The following is a 21,532-nucleotide window of genomic DNA, read 5'->3' as shown; positions in this document are numbered from 1 at the left end:
CGAACGGCGCGCCATGTGCGCCGTCGCCGCGGTTTCGGGCAAACTCGGTCGCGCTCGACGACGCTCGGCTGCCTTCGCCGGGCCAATGGTGGGGCGAGCAGTGTATCCGTGACGTCACATAATTAGAGTAAATACAAAGTAGTCTTGATGGGACAGCGGCGTGCGCCGCACCGTGAGTCGCTGGTCCGCGCGCGTCAAACCTATATCGCTCCGATACACGCACACCGCGCTCTCGCGAGTAGCTCGTGATACATGTCCGCGCGCTATGTGCCGTCAGTGTGTGTGTGCGCCAAGGGATTCTAGATGACTGTGGGAATAGTGAGTGACATTCGTGCAGCAAAGAAATGGAAAAGATAGAGGTGAGAATCGCGAATGAAAAAGCCGGGTATATAGATAGTAAAGCGTGAATATCGTCGCGCCATCAACGTTGTAACGCTGCAAACAAATTTCGCGCTTAACGTCTCACACATTCTTTCTCTCTCTCTCTCTCTCTCTCTCTCTTTTTCTCTCTCTCTGTCTCTTTCCTCTGCTTCTTTTTCTCATCTTTTTCTTTTTAATCACCGCGTTTCTGTTTCCCTCCCCCTCCCTCCGCTTTCCCATTCCCTCGTCTCTCTTCCCCTTCCATGTAACCATCAGATTTACCTCGGCGAATATTCGCTCGACTGTAATGCAGAAGTGACAGCGTGGTGACGAGTGGGAGGAAGGGGTAACGAATGGTGGGGAGATTATCGTGTAGTTAGACATCTGGCAACGAATACTATTGTATATATCTTCAAATGTGTGATACCATTAGATAGACAGTTACTTTTCTCTCTCTCTCTCTCTCTCTCCCTCTTTCTCTTTCTCATTCTCTCTCTTCTCTCCTTTCATTAAGCCATTATCATCTATCTGTTTATTTCTCTCTCTCTCTCTCTCTCTCTCTCTCTCTCTATATATATATATATATATATATATATATATATATATATATATATATATATATATATATATATATATATATAATATAATATAAATATAAATATAAATATATATAAATATATATATATATATTTATATTAATATATATATATATATATTTAATTTTCGTTTCTCACTGATTCTGCTTTTTACTCTCTCTCTCTCTCTCTCTCCTCTGGTCTTTCTCCACATGTATCTTTCTCCGTTAGTCTCGCGTTCCTGTTCAACCATACTTCATATCTCTGTCCCTTTCGCTCTGACTCTTTTCCATATCATTCTCCCTCTCCTTCCCTCTCACTCTCAGTTAGTGAGGTATTTATAGATGTGCCTTAACCCGATTTAACGCAGCCAACTCGACTCGCATTGTCCTAACGACTATTTAATACAAAATTGCATTGTTTTCGGATCCTTATCTCTTTCGCTACGAATTAGTTTTGGAATAGTGTATCTATCGCACTCGCTGTGACAAATGTTGCGCGACATAAGAATGAGAAGAAAAAAAAAGACGATCGGGGAAAGCGACATTATCCGTCACATGTCCAAGAATCGAATCGATAAATGGTTACGTTGTTATTACAGCAGAATGTCGTTATGTTTTGTGCACCGTATGCGAATCCAATTTCGAAGCTTTTAAGATCATCTCGCTAATAAAATCGTGGCTACGACGGCGGTAGCGAGGATGGAAAAAAAATGTTTTCACAGTGTTTTGTCGAAAAAGGCATGTACAGTCCGCGAAGAAAGTTGAAGTGTGATGAGAGTGTTTGTTGTTAGTGTCGCGACATCGTTTTCTTCTTAGCCATTCTCCGAGCGTGCACGCTATTTATTCACCGAAATACCGAAATATCGTTAATGCGGCTACATTTATTTGCAATACACGCCGAGTCATTGACAATATATATGTATACGGATAAATATATCGCGCGCGTGCGTGACGAATTTTCTCAGGGGAAGGGGGGGATGCAGTTTTTTCGGCACGTTCTCCCTGTGCATGATGCTCTGCTTCAACTCTTTTCGTCCCCCTCGTCCCCTCCCCCGTCAACCACCTCCGACTTCCCAATCCCGTTCCCCACCCATTGACTCGCGTTCTAGCGGACGAATTGAAAGTATATGTTTCAGAATTAAATCAATAAATGCTAAATTACAGCGAATAATTATTTTCGCGACGATTGATATTTAATTCATATTTAATTTTTACATCTTACTTATTTCGAAAATGAGATGTGTAAAAAAAAATTTTTGATATAATCTCGAAAATTAAAATAAGAGGAAGAGAGAGAGAGAGAGAGAGAGCGAGAGTAGATATATTACATAAAATTTAAATTAAAAATTAAATTGCCTTATACAGATAAAATATTCAATTTGTTATCAAGATAAATGACTCATATATTATGCAAAACATTATTCATGTTTTCTTTTTATGATTTCTATATTTATCGCTGATACGAGTTATACTCACATGTTTTACTCGCGCGCGAACAATGGAACAGTGTCGGCCTAAAACCATCTCTCGCGAGCAAAATTCTACGACGAAATCAATTTCCAAGGTGGAAGACGATCGCTGCGATTCAAGTCGTCCTTGCTTTCGCTCGCTTTTGCACGATCGAAGCTACAAACGAATCGTGCGCGGAAATAAAATTCGCGCGTCGAAAACAATGGTAGTGATTTATATCGGTGCGTCTAATTTGCGCGGATTCGCCGTGCTATGCGAACAAACTTTTCGAGAAAATCGAATAAGAGCGTACAGAATAGGATTTTATTCGTGTGTGTTTTCTCTCTCTCTCTCTCTCTCTCTCTCTCTCTCTCTCTCTCTCTCTCTCTCTCTCTCTCTCTCTCTCTCTCTCTCTCTCTCTTGCTCAAACTTCTCTTTAATTATTTTTACGTTTAACTCGCGAAAGGATTGCGAGATGAAATAAAATGTCGCGAGGAAGGTCATGCAGCTGCATTTATAATGTCACGTATTTGCTAACGCGAGCTGCATCGCTCCGTAAGCAAAACGTAAAAGTAATATATGGAAAATAAATTTTATATTTTTTTTTCTTTTTTGTTGTGCGCAGTAAAAATGTAATAATTTAGTATTTTATTTAGTGATATATATATATAGGTAGAGCTGCGCGGCAGTGAAAACACTAAATTTTTGGTTCATTATGTACTTTTTGACGATAAATCTGACATTGGCGTGTCAAGTCGTGATAAAAATGGACTGTTTTAATCGAATGATCGGTGATGAAAAATATATCCGCGCACAATCGGTTCATATACTCGCGATAGAAATTATATTTTAAAATTCGCAATAACGCGGCAATTCTGTTGGAGAGTAATAAAGTCGCCGAGTATTTTCTCGTGTTTTATTTACGTGCAAGGTTACTTAACGCTACTTTAATCGCGTGACGTGGATTTTGTTTTTGAAATTGTATCGAATACCAAGCTCTGAAGCGATATCATAACATTGACACTCAAATATCGCATTTCATAGCACGTAAACGGAGACATTAAGTGCGACGTTTTGAATGCGAGTTTAATATTTGTTATGCTAATCGTGCGAAAAAAGCATGACTTTTTACATTTGTTGGTATGTTAATATGCGGTTTTGTGAAATTTTTTTTCTTTTTTAAATTTTTATACATTATTATATATTTTTATATAATCTTATCGTATGTTCTGCATATCACACGTATTGCGATACGAAATACAAAATTTTATTATTTCTCTATTTTAACATTATCATTATTCAAATAAGGCAAATGTAACGCTTACATTTATTCATAAATTGGTTTTTTATCAGAATAATAAATTCTTTGCTAATTAAAATAATGTATAATTGAATATTATATTCATTGCGCAATATATTTAGTGACGCGACAATATCTCGTCTGTATTAAAAAATTACACACTCTAACTTAAAATTTATAATCATGACACATCATACATACAGACACGCACATACACGCATAAACACGCATATACACGCACTGATTGTATACATGTGTTTACTTGCATATTGAAACTATTCTTCCTATTACATAGTGCGAAGGCGGAGCACGTAGACGAGTTCTTTTTATCTCGCTATTTTCCAAGTATCTTTTTTTATATTTAATTTATCCAGTAATCGTGCGTGCATACATAGCCTATTACGTGGAGTCGCATATCCGACGTGTTTACACGCCTGTATCTCTGTGTGAAATCATCAGGATCGTGCGTGCGCGGGCGCGACAGTGTACGTGCGCGCGTGTGTACGTGTGCGTGCAGGCCAGTTATACAGGACGAATCAAATTCAGTCGACCGAAAACGGGACAGGTGTCTCACGTTGACAATTTTACAAATATACCGTATTTACATCAACGGGAACGGTGTAAAATGCTCTTTCGTTATGGAAAAAATATTTTCCCAAAATGTGATCGCGCACGTGCTAAATGTATCTACGATTATTATTAATTCAACGTGCGCTTAAAAAAAACATTTATTGTAAAATTAAGCCGGTTCGCAAAATCGATCCTTCGAATTTAATTATTCATTTCAAATTGAATCTTACTTGACTTTATTACTTTAAACTACGTTGGGGATATTATTATGAAGCTACTATTTTTTGATTGAAATACGAAAAGTAATAGAGAGAGCGAATGGAATAAAAACAAAATTAATCGTGTTGATGGAAAAAGTTTCTTCACCGGCGTATTTATTCGAATTTATAACTCGCGCGGACGTGCATACATTTATTGATCTTTTTGTGCCACCCATTATCCATCCATAGAATCTGCCTTTCTCTCTCTCTCTCTCTCTCTCTCTCTCTCTCTCTCTCTCTCTCTCTCTCTCTCTCTCTCTCTCTCCCCCCCCCCTCTTTTTATCCTACTCTCGCCTTTCCTCGCTTATCTCTCTAGCCTTTTCATCGTACTACAGCGTCAATGTCTGTAAATATTAACGCCGTTAATCTCTAAATCCTCGACGTTGATTTGACCCGTCTCGTCGTCTTTTTCGAGCTCTTTTATTTCTCATTTCTCTTAGCTAACGACATTAAACGGAAGTACCCACTGCTGCTTTAATGAAATTTACTTTTGAAGCTTCCTAGAGCTCACAGTCTGAATTGCATTATAAAAGAATGAAGAACAGAGAGAAAGAGAGAGAGAGAGAGAGGCAAAAAGAGAGAAAGAGATAGCGAATGATGATTCGACATTGGTTAATTAATTGAAGATTAAGAAGCGTTTATTGCATTGTATATATTGTCGTTGGTTGACATATGTATATAACTTCAATTTGGCGCGTTACACATTTGACGTAATTTTAGCAGTTGTATAAATTAAAAATTTTGAGTAAGCCATATGTCATATTTTTCTTCCATTAAATTGTCACTTTAATTAACGCGGCATCAAGGTTATCCTTCGTCGTGCCCGCTCTAAAAAAGTATTTAATCGGTATAAGCTTAGATTTCTTCTTTTAAACTTTTGCTTGAGTGCACGCTAGAGTCTCATCGCAATAAGAGGGGAGCGAGCGCGATAAGAATCTTTTATTTAGCTGTGATAACGCCGTAAAACATATAATGTTGAATAGAATGATTCATTAGAAACCATCAAAAAATTGAAAACACCATCTAAAATCGTTCGTGTAAATTATTCGTAAAAGAAAATATAGATATTTATTCATCTGGAATATTTTAATTTTATTATCGCGGTCTTATCGCTCGAGAAATTGCCGTATCAAAATTAAAACTCACTTTTATATACATACATTAATTTATGATGATCATTATGTCATTAGAATCGATATACTAGAGTTAATGAATATGTTCGATTAGATATCGTACTACGCGTGCATTGCACAATGAGTGAAAACTACTTAGCACTGAAGATGCCGCTATATTTGGAAATTCTGTTGCGAACTGTACATCATGTTAAAATTCTAATCGGTAAAATTAGTCGGGAGGGGATACAGTCACGCTAGAAAATCTGGCTGACCGCGATTCTGAAACAAGAAAGTTATGAAATCAATTCAATCTAAACGCGATTTATGTTATACCATGCTAGCGTTTTCTCAAAATAAAGAATAAAATTACAATCTTTTTCTCAATTTAATTTACTTAATTAATAAAAAACTTATTCTCATAATTTTATAATATTAATAGCAACGAAGATTAATTATCATATTTGCTAAATTAAACATTTTAAATATGAAAACCTTATGAATAATTTTTTGACATTACAAATGTGTATTAAAGGATAATAAATTAAATATCAGATATTATGATTTAATTATATCGAAATACTGTTATTTAAATATTAATAAATGTGTCGATGCACATACACTACTTTACGTTTGATTGTATTTGTTGTGTGAATGTTTGTGTAACGGTTCACATAAATGAATGTTCTTCAATAAGCGCAATATAATGTATTATCATACATTATATCGTATCTTTTTTCTTTTTTTATCGATTTCACTCGCACATTGAAATATTTCTCTGTTGATTTAGTTTCGCGAATGTAGTACGCGAGGTCAGCAATTGCGGATATATAGTTATCACGATTATGGTCGCAAACATACAATAACAACGGTGTTTGTGAATTTTACTGCGATACAATTACAGTAAAGAATGAATAATATTGTACGTATAAATATTATCTGCCAAGTTGGTTTAATCTAGACTTTAGTCGTATCGTCATAGAAATTTTGTCATTACGAAGATAAAGGTACCGAATGCTTTTCCACTTTGAATCATTAGTCACGTTAACTTGCTGTGATCGTCCTCGCAATTACGGTCACGTCATTGCTATTTAAAGTTCGTCGCGCTGTTATTAGAGAATTATTATTTTCATTATTTCTTGCGTATTTCGTATTTTTTTATCGGTTCTATCGGTGCTTCAATAATATTCATGTATTAAATTATAATGCGCCCTCGGTTTTTAAATAATAATATTTCATCATTAATATTGCATCTAATTGTTTCCTTTTTACCAAACAATTATAATATAATTTTCGCCGCGGTCGATGGTCCGCTCGCTGAGATGAGAACGTAGGTTAGAAATCTTTTCTGCCGTATATTAATATTCCATGGTTATAATCGTAATATAATTCCTTTTATATTTCTCGTTAAATCTTTTTATATTCCAGTCTATATTACTTACCGTTTTACCTTCTTTTTTTCCAATTCGTTCGCCGCACGCCTGTATTAGAGTGTTCTTATATATACATATATATATATATATATATATATAATATCTTATTTATATCAAAAAGGGTAATATTCATTTTGTTAAGTTATAAAATTCATATACTTCTTACTTACATTTATTAAATTATATTCTACATTTAATTTAAGAATCTTAACATTTTTGTTATAATCTCTCGCAAATAAATCTTTTAGTAAAGTTTTATAAAGGTTCTCGAATTAAAATTTACGAGGTATATTTTTGAAATATCAATATCGAAGTTGTGTAAATTTTTTTTTTTTTTTTTTTTTTTGTTATCACATTTATATCTCTTGTGATTCCCAACTGTGACATTATATATATATATACATACGTATATGCAATCATTCTTCATTACGGTCGAACGCGATATTTTTGTGATATTCTTTACTTACGATATTCCTTATTGCGATCAATAACAAATTACAGTATTCCCCCGTACGTATCTTATTTGCTGATCAGACTGTACGCCTATACGCGCGTATGTATGTATGTATGTATGTACATACATACGTCCGTGCGATTACATTGCTCGTTTCAATCGGCCGAAACGAAAAAGTTGAAAAATGAAAGCTACGGTGGTAATGTAAAAAGGAACGTGAGCGAGCGCCAGTGTCGACTTGATTCTTCTTTATCTACATGAATTATGACTGTGCGTTCGTTATCTATGAAAGTTTACATTATCGAGAATCCTCGATAAATAATGTATAAGATCTAATTCCGTTCTAGTTACTTCATATTTTGCGTTAAGCGATTTTAATATGCATTGGATAGTCTCGTTCATCTATCGTAATATCTTATAATATAAATTATATATAGATATAAATTTCATGCTTTTTAATTATAATTTCTAACTAATTTAAAACTACATTAAATTTATACATTATAAAGCATTACACGCCAGGCTACTCGGCAAACATTTAAATTGCCTAGCATAAAGTATATATGTATAGTAGCTACGAAAGTGGAATTAGCTTATTATTATATTTTTCAGCGTATTTTGTGGAGAGAAACGCGCGTGTATAATATTTATATTTTTTAAAAAATTTTATATTTTGCTTTTTATATTCAGCAAAAAGAAATGAATAATGTCAGAAGGTGCTGCGCTTTTATAGTTGTATCCATAAAACATGTACATTGCTATATTGATCCGAGCCATGTAATACTTTGTTCTCTTCCTCGTACGTGCTATCTACATATGCTCGGTTTCAGAATCAATCGATGGTTTCCATTATTTACAGAGTTGACTAAAATATCTGTTTATCTGCTTAAAAACGGCGACAAATCGTAATTTGTTCTTTATTTTTTTCTCTTGATATCGCATCGGATAGCGCATTGTACAGTTGAATTAATGTTTATTCAGCCTTGACACGTAAGCTCTTATCGAGCTGCTCTCTCTCTCTCTCTCTCTCTCGTTTCGGTATCGTCACCCACTCTAAAACGGCCTTAATGAGTCTCAGCAACATTTTCTCATCGTGCTTTCTCACGAAATTTGTCGACGATCTTTAGAGGATATTATATACATACGGGATACTCTTCACTCGATCAATTAAACGATTATGGGCTTTAGAATTGAAACAGACACAATGGAAAACAAGTATAAATTATAGCGAATTTGAAATAAATACTAGAAATTAGAAAGAATTTAACGTAAATATATTGATAAGAAATATTAATAAATATTAATTAATATTAATACTAGTAATATATTCAAAATTAATATTTTTATAGTTGCCTTATATATAATATTTTAGTAGGTATTATATTTTGTTTCTTATTATTATCATTATATATATTGCTCCTCTTTCTTCTCCCAGAGTTAAGATTAATGGATGGAATGGCTAATTATAATAAATTAGGATTAATTGCAAAGAGAAAATAAGTGCGTCTAATGAATAATGCTGTTGCGAAATTTTTTTCTCTCTGTCGTGTAAGGCGCGAAGAAATGCACTTGCGTAATATTTCTAAATGTAAAATCAAGTGTTTCGCATTTAGGTACTAAACGCGGAACCTGTGTATCTCGCTGTACAACTCCCTCATGTTGTGGGGATTAATCGATACATTTCACACACTTCGAGAATTCAGGCGAAATCAACAAAACTGTGAGAAGTTTAAGAACGGTCGTTGCGTCATTGTTCGAACCGAGATTTCGTCATTTTAAATGCAAAATGATTGAAATTTATATTATATTGTAGATTATATTATTTACTTGATGATACATCTTTTCATACAAGAGCCTCCATGCATTTATCTTTTTATACAAGTTTAAATATATAACAATATATAGTTAAATATATAACAATATAAAATCTCTCTTCAATCTCAATCTCTCTTGACATTTGAAATATGTCTTTAAATTCGAGTTATGAATTTTTAAAATAATTATCAAAAAATAGAAGTAACAAAATTCTTTCCTTCGATTTATTCGTTATAAATTTTTGATAGTAATTGTGATGTTTAATGTTGTAAATATTTGATAAAAAAATGCGAGAAATTGGTTATTTTCTACCGAGATAGCGTAAAATTCTCTAGTGACATGTTTTTCTTAAAATATACTTTGGTCTGATATGATAAACGTCTTATTGTCAGAGGTCTAGCTTGACCATACTGATTAGCTTATCAATTCCACTTTTTGTGAAATTTTTAATAGCAGAGATTATAATTATTTTGGCACTAAAATTAGAAAATTAAAATTTACAAAAAGTAAAGTGAATTAGTTTAGTTTTTTTTCTGAAAGATTTATATATATATATATATATATATATATATATTGTATAATTGTTGAAATTTTTGTAAACATTTATATCATATTAGCGTGCTAATCAAATCTTTTATTTTTAGAATATAACATTCCGATACGAAGAAAAACAAGATTCATATTTGATGAACGAATTTAATATTATATTATATCGTCATTTAAGCGTTATATCGTTGTCTCATCGGACTACTTTTTTGCTTTTGATTTCTTTCTTCTTTTCCTTTTGTCCTTTTCAGTAGATTCCCACGTGATCTGCCAGATAATCGCAAAAGAATGAAGTGTCATATATCTTGGTCAAAAAATAATCGTTGGCAGTAAATTTTTTTTCTATTTTTCTATTTAGGAATTTTGTTGATGTTATTGTCAACAGAATGATTCATAGATTTACAAAGATTAGAAGATATCTGTTAAAAAGGAATTTAGTATTGCGCACAGATAATTGAATGTACACTTTTAAATAATATTTTTAGAAAAGATTTAAGATCAACACGTTGTGTCGAAACGAATATGTTGCTTTCTGTTATGAAGGGATTAGCTACGAAAACCGGTCGGGGAGAATATCACATTGTGTTCTGATTGCGCGGTATCGATCCTGCGACATTGTACCATTATCTGATTCCATTTTCACGAACGGCTGTGTGATATTTAATTGGTGGAGTGAGAATGTGACGAGTGGCTTTGCAGGAAAACAGATTAATCCCGCGTTCATCGAACACGTCAGTATTCGAGTACCGGAAATTTCTGTTTGTTTACACACAATTTATAAAGAACGTTTTTTTTGCATCAATTCAATTTTATCACAAATATGGTCAATTTTCTCTGAAAAAGTCATATTATTTATTTTACATTACAAACATATTAAGGGTATTGCTTAAAAAGAAACATTAATATCAAATATATTTATTTTGTATGAAATGATACATGTCTCTTGCACATGTATTTAATGAGATTTAAATATATTTGATATAAAGAGATAAAAATATGAAATCAAGGCTTTGAACATTTTTTATATGATCAAAAATATCAAGTTTTTGATATTGATTAAGAATGATCAATGGTACGAAAGGTTTTCTCGTGCCGTTTAAATGGACAATAAACTCCGACAAATGTTCAAGAGTCTATAGTCTAGTCTCTAGTCTAACATTCATTAGTTTCTAAAAGGGTATACATCTTTTATATATATATATATAAAGGATGTATACCCTTTTAGAAACTAATGAATGTTAGACTAGACTATAGACTCTTGAACATTTGTAGTAGTAAAGAGATATATATATCTTTACTACTACAGAAAAACCAAAACCGTTTATTATCCTAGAATGACATGTAATATACACATAAAAGAGGGACAAAACCGTTTGAGAAAAATCAAATAAAAAATACATATATGTATATTCTAAAATAAATATACACACAGTGTTTGTTGCAATGCGAACAAACTAATTTGTTTAATAATTCGTAATAATTTAAAGGACACATTCTGGAAAAATGCTATTCATATATAATAATTTTTTACACTCGACAGAAAACAATATATTTTTCCGGAATATTTATTATAACGTTACGTAATTGCGAGATTCTTCAATCATCCGCTACAAAATGATTGAATAAATTGTTTAGAGCAGCTTTGTCTATCTTGTTAATATAATTATGGAAACGAAGCCCAGCGAGACTTCGTGCAGCTGGATTGAATAATTTCAAGCTTCCCGGATTTGCATACAATTACAAAATTACTCTACAGTCGACCGACCGTGCATTGTAATTGCGACAATGCCCCGATTCTATCCGTCTCGCTATTTTTCTTATTCATTTCCAAAGCGTTTCTTCTGCGTAAAGAATTGTCTGAAGCCCCGCTGAATCGGGTCAAGTGGGAAAATTGTTTAAAAGCATTTCGTTTGCGGGGGAGGAATCGACGAAGACGAGAGCCCCACGCGCGTGCCGCTAAAATCGATACGTCGCGCAACGACAAAAGTGTCACTTCCGTTGCTTGTTAAATAATATCTTTCTCATATTAATCTTTATTACATTTTCGTTTTGCAATTCTTGCTTCATGTCGTATCGCACCAACAAGAATACTATCGATCCGCGTATATAATGAAACGTCCGACTTTCGCGCGAATCTCGAAAATGTAACTTTTTTTTTTTTTTTTTTTTTTTTTTTTTTTTTTTATTTTCATTCTGAAAGAAATCTGTATTTTTACAAGGAGTCTCGCAAGCGAGCAAAGTGCGAGAATTCACTGTAAACGTGTACAGAAGCAATTTTTGCTTTGACGACGACGCTCGCTCAGGTTGGGGGTTGAGGGTGGGACGAAGACAAGAAGAGTGCGGTACGGACAGATGAAGGGGAATGAGAGGACGGAGGTAACACACGGTGGCAAAGCCGATAGAAAGGCCCGATGTAATTACTGTTGGGAATTGGACAAATGGAAAATGCATTCTATTATTGTACCAACCTTCTCCGAAAAGGCAGGCTGTCTGCCAGAATTGTGTGTCTTTGCTTCTTTTGTATTCTCTATAGCTGGCGTTTTGTTGGTAGAATCGGAATTCGCACGGTGAGATCTTTAGCAAATAATTCAGGGAAGACGAATCCCAGAACGATGCCACGGTGATGTTTGACCGCGAACTTTTCTCCTCGATTCTCACTTCCGTCTTCGAGAGATGGAGAAAAACCGGTTTTACTTAAACGACGGGTTATATGTCGATTGTGTTAGAGATTGTAATGCACGCTCTTTATCGCAATATGTATTTTTAAATAATACATATTCCGCGATAAATAAAACCAAATTTTTTATTACGTTGATTTTTTATTACATGATCATTTTTGGATCTGTAGGCGGATGGTAATTGTGATTACACGATAGATTATCGCGAGTAACGAAATTTCGTTCGTGTTTACTTTCGTGAAATCTTGGAAACATTGATGGAAACATTGATATCAATAATATGTATACAAATACTGTGCAAAAAATCGATATTTGAATAAAACATGCATATCACACTACCGCGATTTATCGGATTTGACGTTACAAATTAAAAATATATATATTTTTGTCGATACAGCAAGAGAATCGTTTTTACTTAAAAATAATGATAACGTAATGTACATATACATACGTATGTACGTACATACATACTGTCGTTTCCAAAAATTTTTTAAATATTATAACGAGCAATATTATAACGAGATAAATTATACGGTGCAAATCTATCTGATGCAATTACATGTATATATACACGTATCTGCTTAGCCTTGTTGTGAAATGGTGATTTATAATAATACTGATTTATAGGATCGTGAAAACAGTCTGTTATCTCTTTGTGGATTTTTAATCACGTACATTGTTGCGAAAAGGAATTTTCGATGCCGAGAGCGATGAAATCAATATATTTTGTTACTTTTGATAACGATATTTATATTTTTCGCCGTATTATTTAATTATCGTGTATAAAAAATTATTTGTTCACCTTGATGATCACCGGATAAACCGGATAACCGGCGATAACATATTTGTTATATATATTCATGACAAGTTATGATAATCATTTCGCGCTGCCCAACGAAATACAAACAACGATTTATATTTTCGAGATAATAAAACGTTCGATCGCATTGCGTTATTGCGTGCTTCCGAAAATTCCTATCCGCCATTCACGCGCATTCTATCGATCGCCTGCTCCTCCTATCTTCAACGCGGGACTCGGCGAAACGACGAGCAAACAAAAAAGTATGTGATAAAATATCCGTCGTTTATTATTAAAAAAAAAGTAGAAAGAGAGAGAGAGAGAGAGAGAGAGAGAGAAAACAGTAAATTGAACTACTCTGAAAAATAATATGCAATCCTCGAAGAGAGGAATAGCGAGAAGGAGAGAGGGAAGGTTTTTATCGATCGCGTCGCTTTTGCGAAATGTAATATAAACATTAACTGTTTCTCTTCTTTTGCGCGAGATATGTCGCGCGGGTTGCACGTGCGCGCGCGCGCGCGTATGCACGCGTGCATACGCTCCGTGAATGCGGCGCGCGCGCGCGTGCGCGCCGTTTGCGCGACGCGACGAGATACAATCGGCATATACATCTCTACGAGGCGGGGGAAATCGCTCTCCTCCGCTCTCGCGTCGCCATAACATTCACGGAGAAAGGGCGGAGAGGTCGCGGGTGTATAACTCACGTTATTTCTTCGGCTTAATAGAAACTGGGTGTACACACAATCCCGCACACGATTCCCCGAATGCATTATCGACGTTGACAGCCGACGGAACAAAATGCATTCGGCATAGTTGGCGTATTTGTACAGCGCTTGCTGAGAATATGTTAACTCGCTGCACAAATATCATTATCTTTCCGTTGGTTATAGATGTATGAAAGACATAAGCAGCGTGCGTTTAATTAGAGAAGATCTGTTTATCTTTAAATACACTCGATGCATCTTTACGTTTTTGCATCGGTGATATCAGAAACTTTTTTTTCCTACACTTTTTTTTTTTTTTTTTTTTTTTTTTAATTATGCTCTAAATTTCTTATCAATACGTACAGAGATACTTTTACAGAGATTCGTGGTTTTTCCACGCATATACATCTCGTCTACGAATCGTCGAACGGTTTGCTTTTTGAGTGTCGGTTTATTTAACGCGGTGTCTCTAGGGTGTCGTCTAGAATGCACGTACATAGCCGTCATATATAGAACAGCTTTTTGTCTCTGACGGTCCCTTCGTATCCGCATTTTCTCTTCCATTCACATAATACACGTACATAAACTTTATATACTTTCTTTTAGAAACATTTTCTATCAAAAAATATATATATATATTTTTTTTTTAAATTCAGAGTTTATTTCTAAATTTTATGTATATATTCAATGTTATATATTCAATATTATATATTCAATGTTATCTTCATAATCTTTATCAAAATTTTATGTATATATACAATGTTATCTTTATAAGCTTTATCAAAATCTGCAAACTGTTTTTGATGTAAATGTGTGTGTGTGTGTGTGTTGTGACTCTGGCTACATCTCTCTCCTATTTAAATGTTAATATTAACATTTGTGTATTAAAATATATAATACATATACTTATATTCTCTCTTTCTCTCTTTGTATAAATTTAAATTTTAAATGGTTTAAAACATTAATTTTTTATCATCTTCATATTAATATCTTGATTTTTAATTTTATTACATTAATATACATGTAAAAATAATTTTATTTTTTAAATATATTTTAATTTGAAAAGAACACACAGAACGTAGGAAGGAATAAACTCCCGTAATACAAATATTTATAGTATACGTATACATTTTAGAAAATATACTTTAGATTATCGTGGATTTTGATATCGCAATCTTTCTTATTATTGAACGCGAATTTGCTCATATTCGGAAACGCGCAGCACGAGCCGGAAGAAGTAAATAAACGAAGCGAGAAGTCGCCCAGCGAGAGTTACTCTTTGGAGAAAAGTGAATTGAATCCAGTCGATGGAGCGGGTAGGTGAGAGGTGAGAGGAAAGATGCTCGGAAAGAGTCGACCCGGACCGAGAAGAGGGAAGAGAAAGGGGAAACGGTTCTCCCCTCCCCTCTTTCTCTCGGGAGAGGGTGGGCGCGCGGGGATGGCGCGGGACGAGATTAATCTCTTCACGGAGAACAGAATGAAAAATAACGAAGTATAATATAAATTAAACGGCGCAGCAAATAAAACTATCAAAATGCATTAAATATGTATAAAATTACATTTCTTTTAAATTTTTTTTTTTTTTATACGTTTCTGTCCCTCATCTTCTTTCTTTTTTACGTTATGTGGTAACATTATTTCAAGAGTGTTGTTCAACAGCATTACCGTTAATGGCACAGATTAATTCAAGTCGAAGCTTGTGACTTGAGTTGAGCGTATTTTAAATTTATAAAATCCTCGAACACGCGTGTTTTTTTTCGTTTTATCATATATACACGAGGACTCACGAGAGAGAGAGAGAGAGAGAAAGAGAGAGAAAAAAATAAGAGAAAATAATGATACATCTCTCTTTCTCCTCTGCTTCTGAAAATATCCGAATAGCAATTACAATTGGTCGTGAATATCGCGACTTGTTAATTTTTGCGGCACGAACGAGCGACACGGTCTGATCTAATTTTGCAATTACGCAATTATATAAAGAAGAATAAATGCGGCCGAACGTTCGCGAGCGGTCCCTCGTTCAATAATGTTTTTTCATTCTTTACGTTAGAATTTAATAATAATGCGATATCGGATCTATAACACGTATATTGTGCGTGTCTCTGTGTATGCATGCGCATGCGTAGTTCGTGTGCGATATATTCCCTCTGCCTTCTCTTCCCCTTTCCCCCTTGTACATATACACTCACATACAGTACCTAAACCGACAATACACATCCCTCCTCCTTTCTCGGCACATTCACTTCCCCAACCGTGCGCGATTGGGAAATCGTGACTGCAATAGCGCGTTGCATTATCGGCGCGAAACTGCATGTAAATGCAAAAATCATTCGGATGAGATAGCGTCGTATTATACATACAATCTTAGTAGCAGGGATTAAACTTATTATTATTTCAGAATTGGATTCTTTTTTGCGCACAATAATTTGCGATTTTTTTTTACTTTTTGTTTGTTCTGTGCTATCAAGGCGTAAACGCACCGTTCACCACTGACATTAATTTTTTAGTTAATACTTAAAATTGTCGAAATTTACATAAATTTAAATTTGAATCAATGTTTAATAATAATCATGATGACAATAAAATGCATTATAATTATGAATCTTGTTATTTTGGCGCGCATCTATACTTGGTATTTTGTAGTTATTTTCGTTGCACATAAGATCGGAATGCACGCAAGCGAACCATAAAATCGTTTCGTCACGTTCTTTGGCGTTGACAATTTCGCGCGGCTAATGCCGCACCGGCATTAAACCATTAGTCTCTCTCTTTCTCTCCTTCTGCCCCTCTCTCTCTCTCTCTCTCTCTCTCTCTCTCTCTCTCTCTCTCTCTCTCTCTGTCTCCATTGATGTTGCTGCCACAATACAGAGAAAATCGTATAATTTTTGAAACTCTGCTCTGTAATTAGTTTCGTAGGCGTAGGTCACTGACGTCGTAAACTTTAATGAAGACAGCAATTCGCGATTTACGTACTCGCGGAGATGGCATGACGAAGCCGCTTTGTAACATCGACGGTCACCATATGCGACTTGAAAAAAATCTCTCGTTCCAGAAACATGAAACCTTGGTCGTCACGTTGGGAATCATTTAAAAAATTCCAAGAATGATACGAGGGAACGCGATACCGGATAATAGATTCCGAATAAATGTTCATAATATCTGTAATAATATTTTATACGTTTCCACGATTATCCCCTTGTCAAAGATGACTCAAATTATTTTTCACAACTTTATATATTAATGTCTTCTCTTTTGTGTATGTTTAATTACTTTATTTCATTTTATAAATCTATTGTGCAACTTTTTTCAAATTTTGATATACGTATTTATATTTTGATACAAATATTGACTTTTGATTAGTTTTCTTTGTAAAAAAAAAAAAACAATAATTCTTTTTCTCGAATTGCATTAATATGTTATTGTTCAGTTTATTCAGACTTGCTGCGAACGCTATCACGTGTAATATCGTTAAAGCGAGTGTTACGTAAATGAAACGCTGTTTGTCCGCTTTTATTAAATATTTTACAAGTGCGAACGTAAAGAACATGCAAATTGGAAACGCAACAACAATTTTCCAAAATGTTATAAAATGATATTTTATGAAATGTTATTTTCGTCTTGCAAACGAGGAGAAAAATTCAATATAAAATACATTTGTGACAAATAAATTAAAAAGATGAATTTTTTGGGAGAGAAAGAGAGAAAAGTGTAATTTATATATTTTTTTTTATAATAGATAATATTTTTCGTGCACAATTATATATTTAAGCTAGTTTATTGAAAAAGCTTGTTGAGCCTGTTTATCACTTATTATCGTCTAAGTGTATAGATAATCAACAGAAGGTAATCTACGTTCTGATAATGCTACATAATGATGTTGCATTTTTCCCGTACCTGATAAATGTGCAAATAAACATTGATTAAGGATCCTTTGACCAAACAGGAACCCAATTTCGTATATCTCAAAAACCGGTTTTATTTTGGATGCCGTCGTCAAGGTGACTTTTGATCTGCAAGATGAAGATTTCTCTCTTTCTCTCTCTCTCTCTCTCTCTCGTGTGCGGGGGGAACGGACCGATTTATTTGTCGAAGTCCAGATATCTTTTATTGCCGATCGACGCGACGCGACGCGTCTCTCACGAATGAGAACCTTCCGCGGGAGTAACGACGATAGTGATCCTATGCTGTGTAATAATAACTCGATGAGAACGATGCCAAGGGGCTTTAGCGAGGAAACGAGAAAGAACGGAAGGAAAGGAGGCAGGAAGAGGGACGACGATACGGTCGGGAAGAAAACGAACAGTGCGAGCGCAACGCGTGCTTTTGAAAGGCACGATATACACCGTGTTCTCGCGCGTTCTTCTTTTTCATGCGCGAATCCTTTGAGCATTTTTCAATAAATCTTTCTTTAACTCTTTGATGTAGAATAAAATGAAAAAAAAATTCAATTTGTTTGGAAAATTCAATAATATTCGTTATTTAATATTTCTTATAAATATATTTAATTAAATATTAATCAATATTAATAATTTAATTAATCAGAAATAAATGTAAGATTAGAGATTGACAAAATTATTTAAATACATGTGTTGATAGAAAATTATATCATAAAAATTGAAAATGTTTGTTATGAGGGAATGAAAATTTATAGAAAATTAAACTTTTATATAGATAGCACAGAAATCTTTGAATTAATTATATAGATGCAAACAGATTTTGCTTTAACAGAATATGTATTTGAAGATTTATTTAATTAAAGATGTATCTCAAAAAATGTAAAAGAATGACATTCAAAATTTTCATCAGATGTGAATTCCAAATTTAAAAAATCTGATAGATAAAAAGAAACCTGAGACACCCTATACACTCATGATGCGCGTGAGTGTTACACGTCTCTGGCAGTCTTCAACGAATCAGTTTTCAGTCGCGCTCATTTTATTTAACAACCCTATATTGAGATATGATATTATAAGATATATATATATATATATATATATATATATATATATATATATATTGTATATAGAGCGTGTCTAATAATTTTATTTTTTATCAATGCTTTTCTATCTAAATTCCATCTCGAAATGATTATTTCTTTTAATGTTTGTTTTCTATTTTTGTTTATTTTTTCAACTCGTTGTCAGAGACGGAAGTACAAGAGTCCATTTATTATCGATAAATGACTTATTTATCATACAGCGCGTTTAGTGAATAATTTGGCTTATCGATTGATACAAGAACCAGATACAAACGTTCCGATAAAATATACATTGACGAAACGTGTTTGTGGCTTCACACAATCGATTTCTGGATATTCTAGGTTTCTACATATAATTGAAAATAGTCGGATATAAGCAGAAAAATGCATAATTAATGTTTTATTAAAATCTTTCGATTACACAGTTTTACCTCTCCACGGAATACAAATTTACGAAATTTAATTTAATTCTCTGTGTATGAATTAAAATATAATATTTATTCAAATTTCTGCGCGACAAAAAGCGCATACGCCGCTTTCCGCAAAAGCCGTGTGTCATATTTATTATTAATATCGTATTATGCATCGCTGTATTCGCTTTCCATCTTCTCGATATGTGCCTTACTTGCTGGGAATATCAAACGTAGAGTTTCTTTGCAGAACATGGTTCGACCGCGCGTAATTGATTCGTAGCACGCGCAAGGGATAATATATATAGATGAGTAACAAATAATACAAATAAGCTAAAATTTCGAGCGTGCGAGAAGGATATTTGCGTATTGGCAAAATTATATATTTTGTTTACTTTATATTTTGAAAACTTCATTTTTAACGCGACATATGGCAGTATTTGTCCAAATGAGATCTTTAAATGCCCGCGCGCGCGCGCGCGCGCACGCACGAGCGGCTTTGTGAGGTGATATGCGTTGATGAGTCAAGTGTGCCTATCCGTTGATTCACCTGCGTATGTATGCGTGACGTACCTGAGTCAAATTCCATGTATATTAAGTCGGCTAGCTGTGCGCGTGCACAATGCGTGTGTGTTACTCTCGCTCTCACGTACGTACGCTCGTGCGCGGTGGCCACCACACGCACACGCACACGCACACGCACACGCACACGGAAGGGGAACACGTACGGGACCCTCCGCGTCGACGTGTGTGCACGGTGCAACGGGCGGGTTAAAGGTCCGCTCACACGATACAGTTCGTGAAAGTTTTTAATTAAAAACTAGCGTCAAGATATATCCACCATCTTCATTTCGAAAAATGAGACAAAAGTGGAGCGCATCTCGCGTTCTAGCTTATCTTTCCACTCGTTATGTTAATTTATGAGACTTAATTTAATTCGGACGGACGTAAACGTAAATGAAATATTATATCGTCGATGAAATATTACTCGCGTTAGCAAGGGTACTTCATTTCGATGTCATAAAAATGACTGCATATCTAATCAATGTGTAATTAATGACTCGTATTTTTATTTCGTTGCGACACATCTTATCATTTACCTTCGGCAAAATTTAGACATTACAAAATTGAAACAGTTGAAAAATATATAATATAATTTTTTTTTCACGCGCAAAATAATATGTTACGATAGGAAATAAATGGATAATACAACATTGTTATCGAACATCAGCTCGTATGCTTTCTGTTTGTTGGGTTCTCGAATCTCATTATTAACAGCGCAACACGTCATCGAGTCTTCGAGTGTTTCTTAATCTTCTAACCGCGGTGATTCATACGATGTGTGACGGACGCTTTAAAGCGGTTAGTAAAACTCATTCGCCGCTAGAAGAAGAAAGAAAACGCGGTGAGGAAACGGCACACGAGCACGAGCACGAGCACGAGCACGAGCGAGACAGCGAGATGGGTTCTAGAGGAATATCATTGGAAAGAGAGACAGATGGGCAGGAATATAGACACAGTAACAAGGAAGGAAAATGGGAAAGGGTGATCCGAGAGGGACGGTGGCTTGGCGGTGGACAGCTTCGTATATAGTATATATACGATTACACGCGGTGAGGATATACAATGACCGGGGAAAGGGGAGAGGGATGAGCGGAGGGATGGGGTGCATTGCCCTATATCCCGTTCTTTTTTCGATCCCCTGGGTGCGCGGCAGCGTTTTTTCCTCACTGACCCGCAGCGCGCGTGCGAGATCTTTTTACTCGAGATATGAACGAAGCTATCCGATTCGCGCACGCTGAGAAAGGTTAATTATATAATGCAAACGTTGCGTTTCGCAATCACGAGCATCTCAAATGTCAGCCGACGTGGGATGTTAAATATTTTACGTTTGGCGATTTTCCGATCGCGGCGGAGCTCCTTCCGAGATACGAATCGTACATATAAATACATAGTGTGCTGCAATTGCAATTTGTAATCGTTAGTGCCGTGTGATTTTATTTATTTATTTTTTTCTTTTCCATACTCGCGCTTCTATCGCTGATGAAAATATTTTAATTATCGACATTTATATTCGCGTGTCTTCT

General features: G+C 34.7%; 1 protein-coding gene across 3 annotated transcripts in view; it reads left to right on the top strand.

The window, feature by feature from the left end:
* Nucleotides 1–141: 141 nt before the first annotated feature.
* The window catches only part of LOC140671856 (uncharacterized), a 129,593-nt gene continuing 108,202 nt past the window's right edge, over nt 142–21,532 (top strand). The window contains exon 1 of one of the 3 annotated variants that reach the window (XM_072903524.1): nt 142–359. In XM_072903524.1, coding sequence (XP_072759625.1) covers nt 345–359 — 15 coding nt within the window. In that variant the 5' untranslated portion in view covers nt 142–344. Of the gene's footprint in view, nt 360–20,149; nt 21,059–21,532 lie in introns of those variants that run through there. The other 2 variants (XM_072903523.1, XM_072903521.1) reach the window with 2 other exon arrangements.

Source organism: Anoplolepis gracilipes, chromosome 12 (genome assembly GCF_047496725.1).
Source record: "Anoplolepis gracilipes chromosome 12, ASM4749672v1, whole genome shotgun sequence".
In the NCBI taxonomy this organism is placed as follows: domain Eukaryota; kingdom Metazoa; phylum Arthropoda; class Insecta; order Hymenoptera; family Formicidae; genus Anoplolepis; species Anoplolepis gracilipes.
The sequence above is the reverse complement of the archived record's forward strand: the minus strand, read 5'-3'. Positions and strand labels throughout refer to the sequence as shown.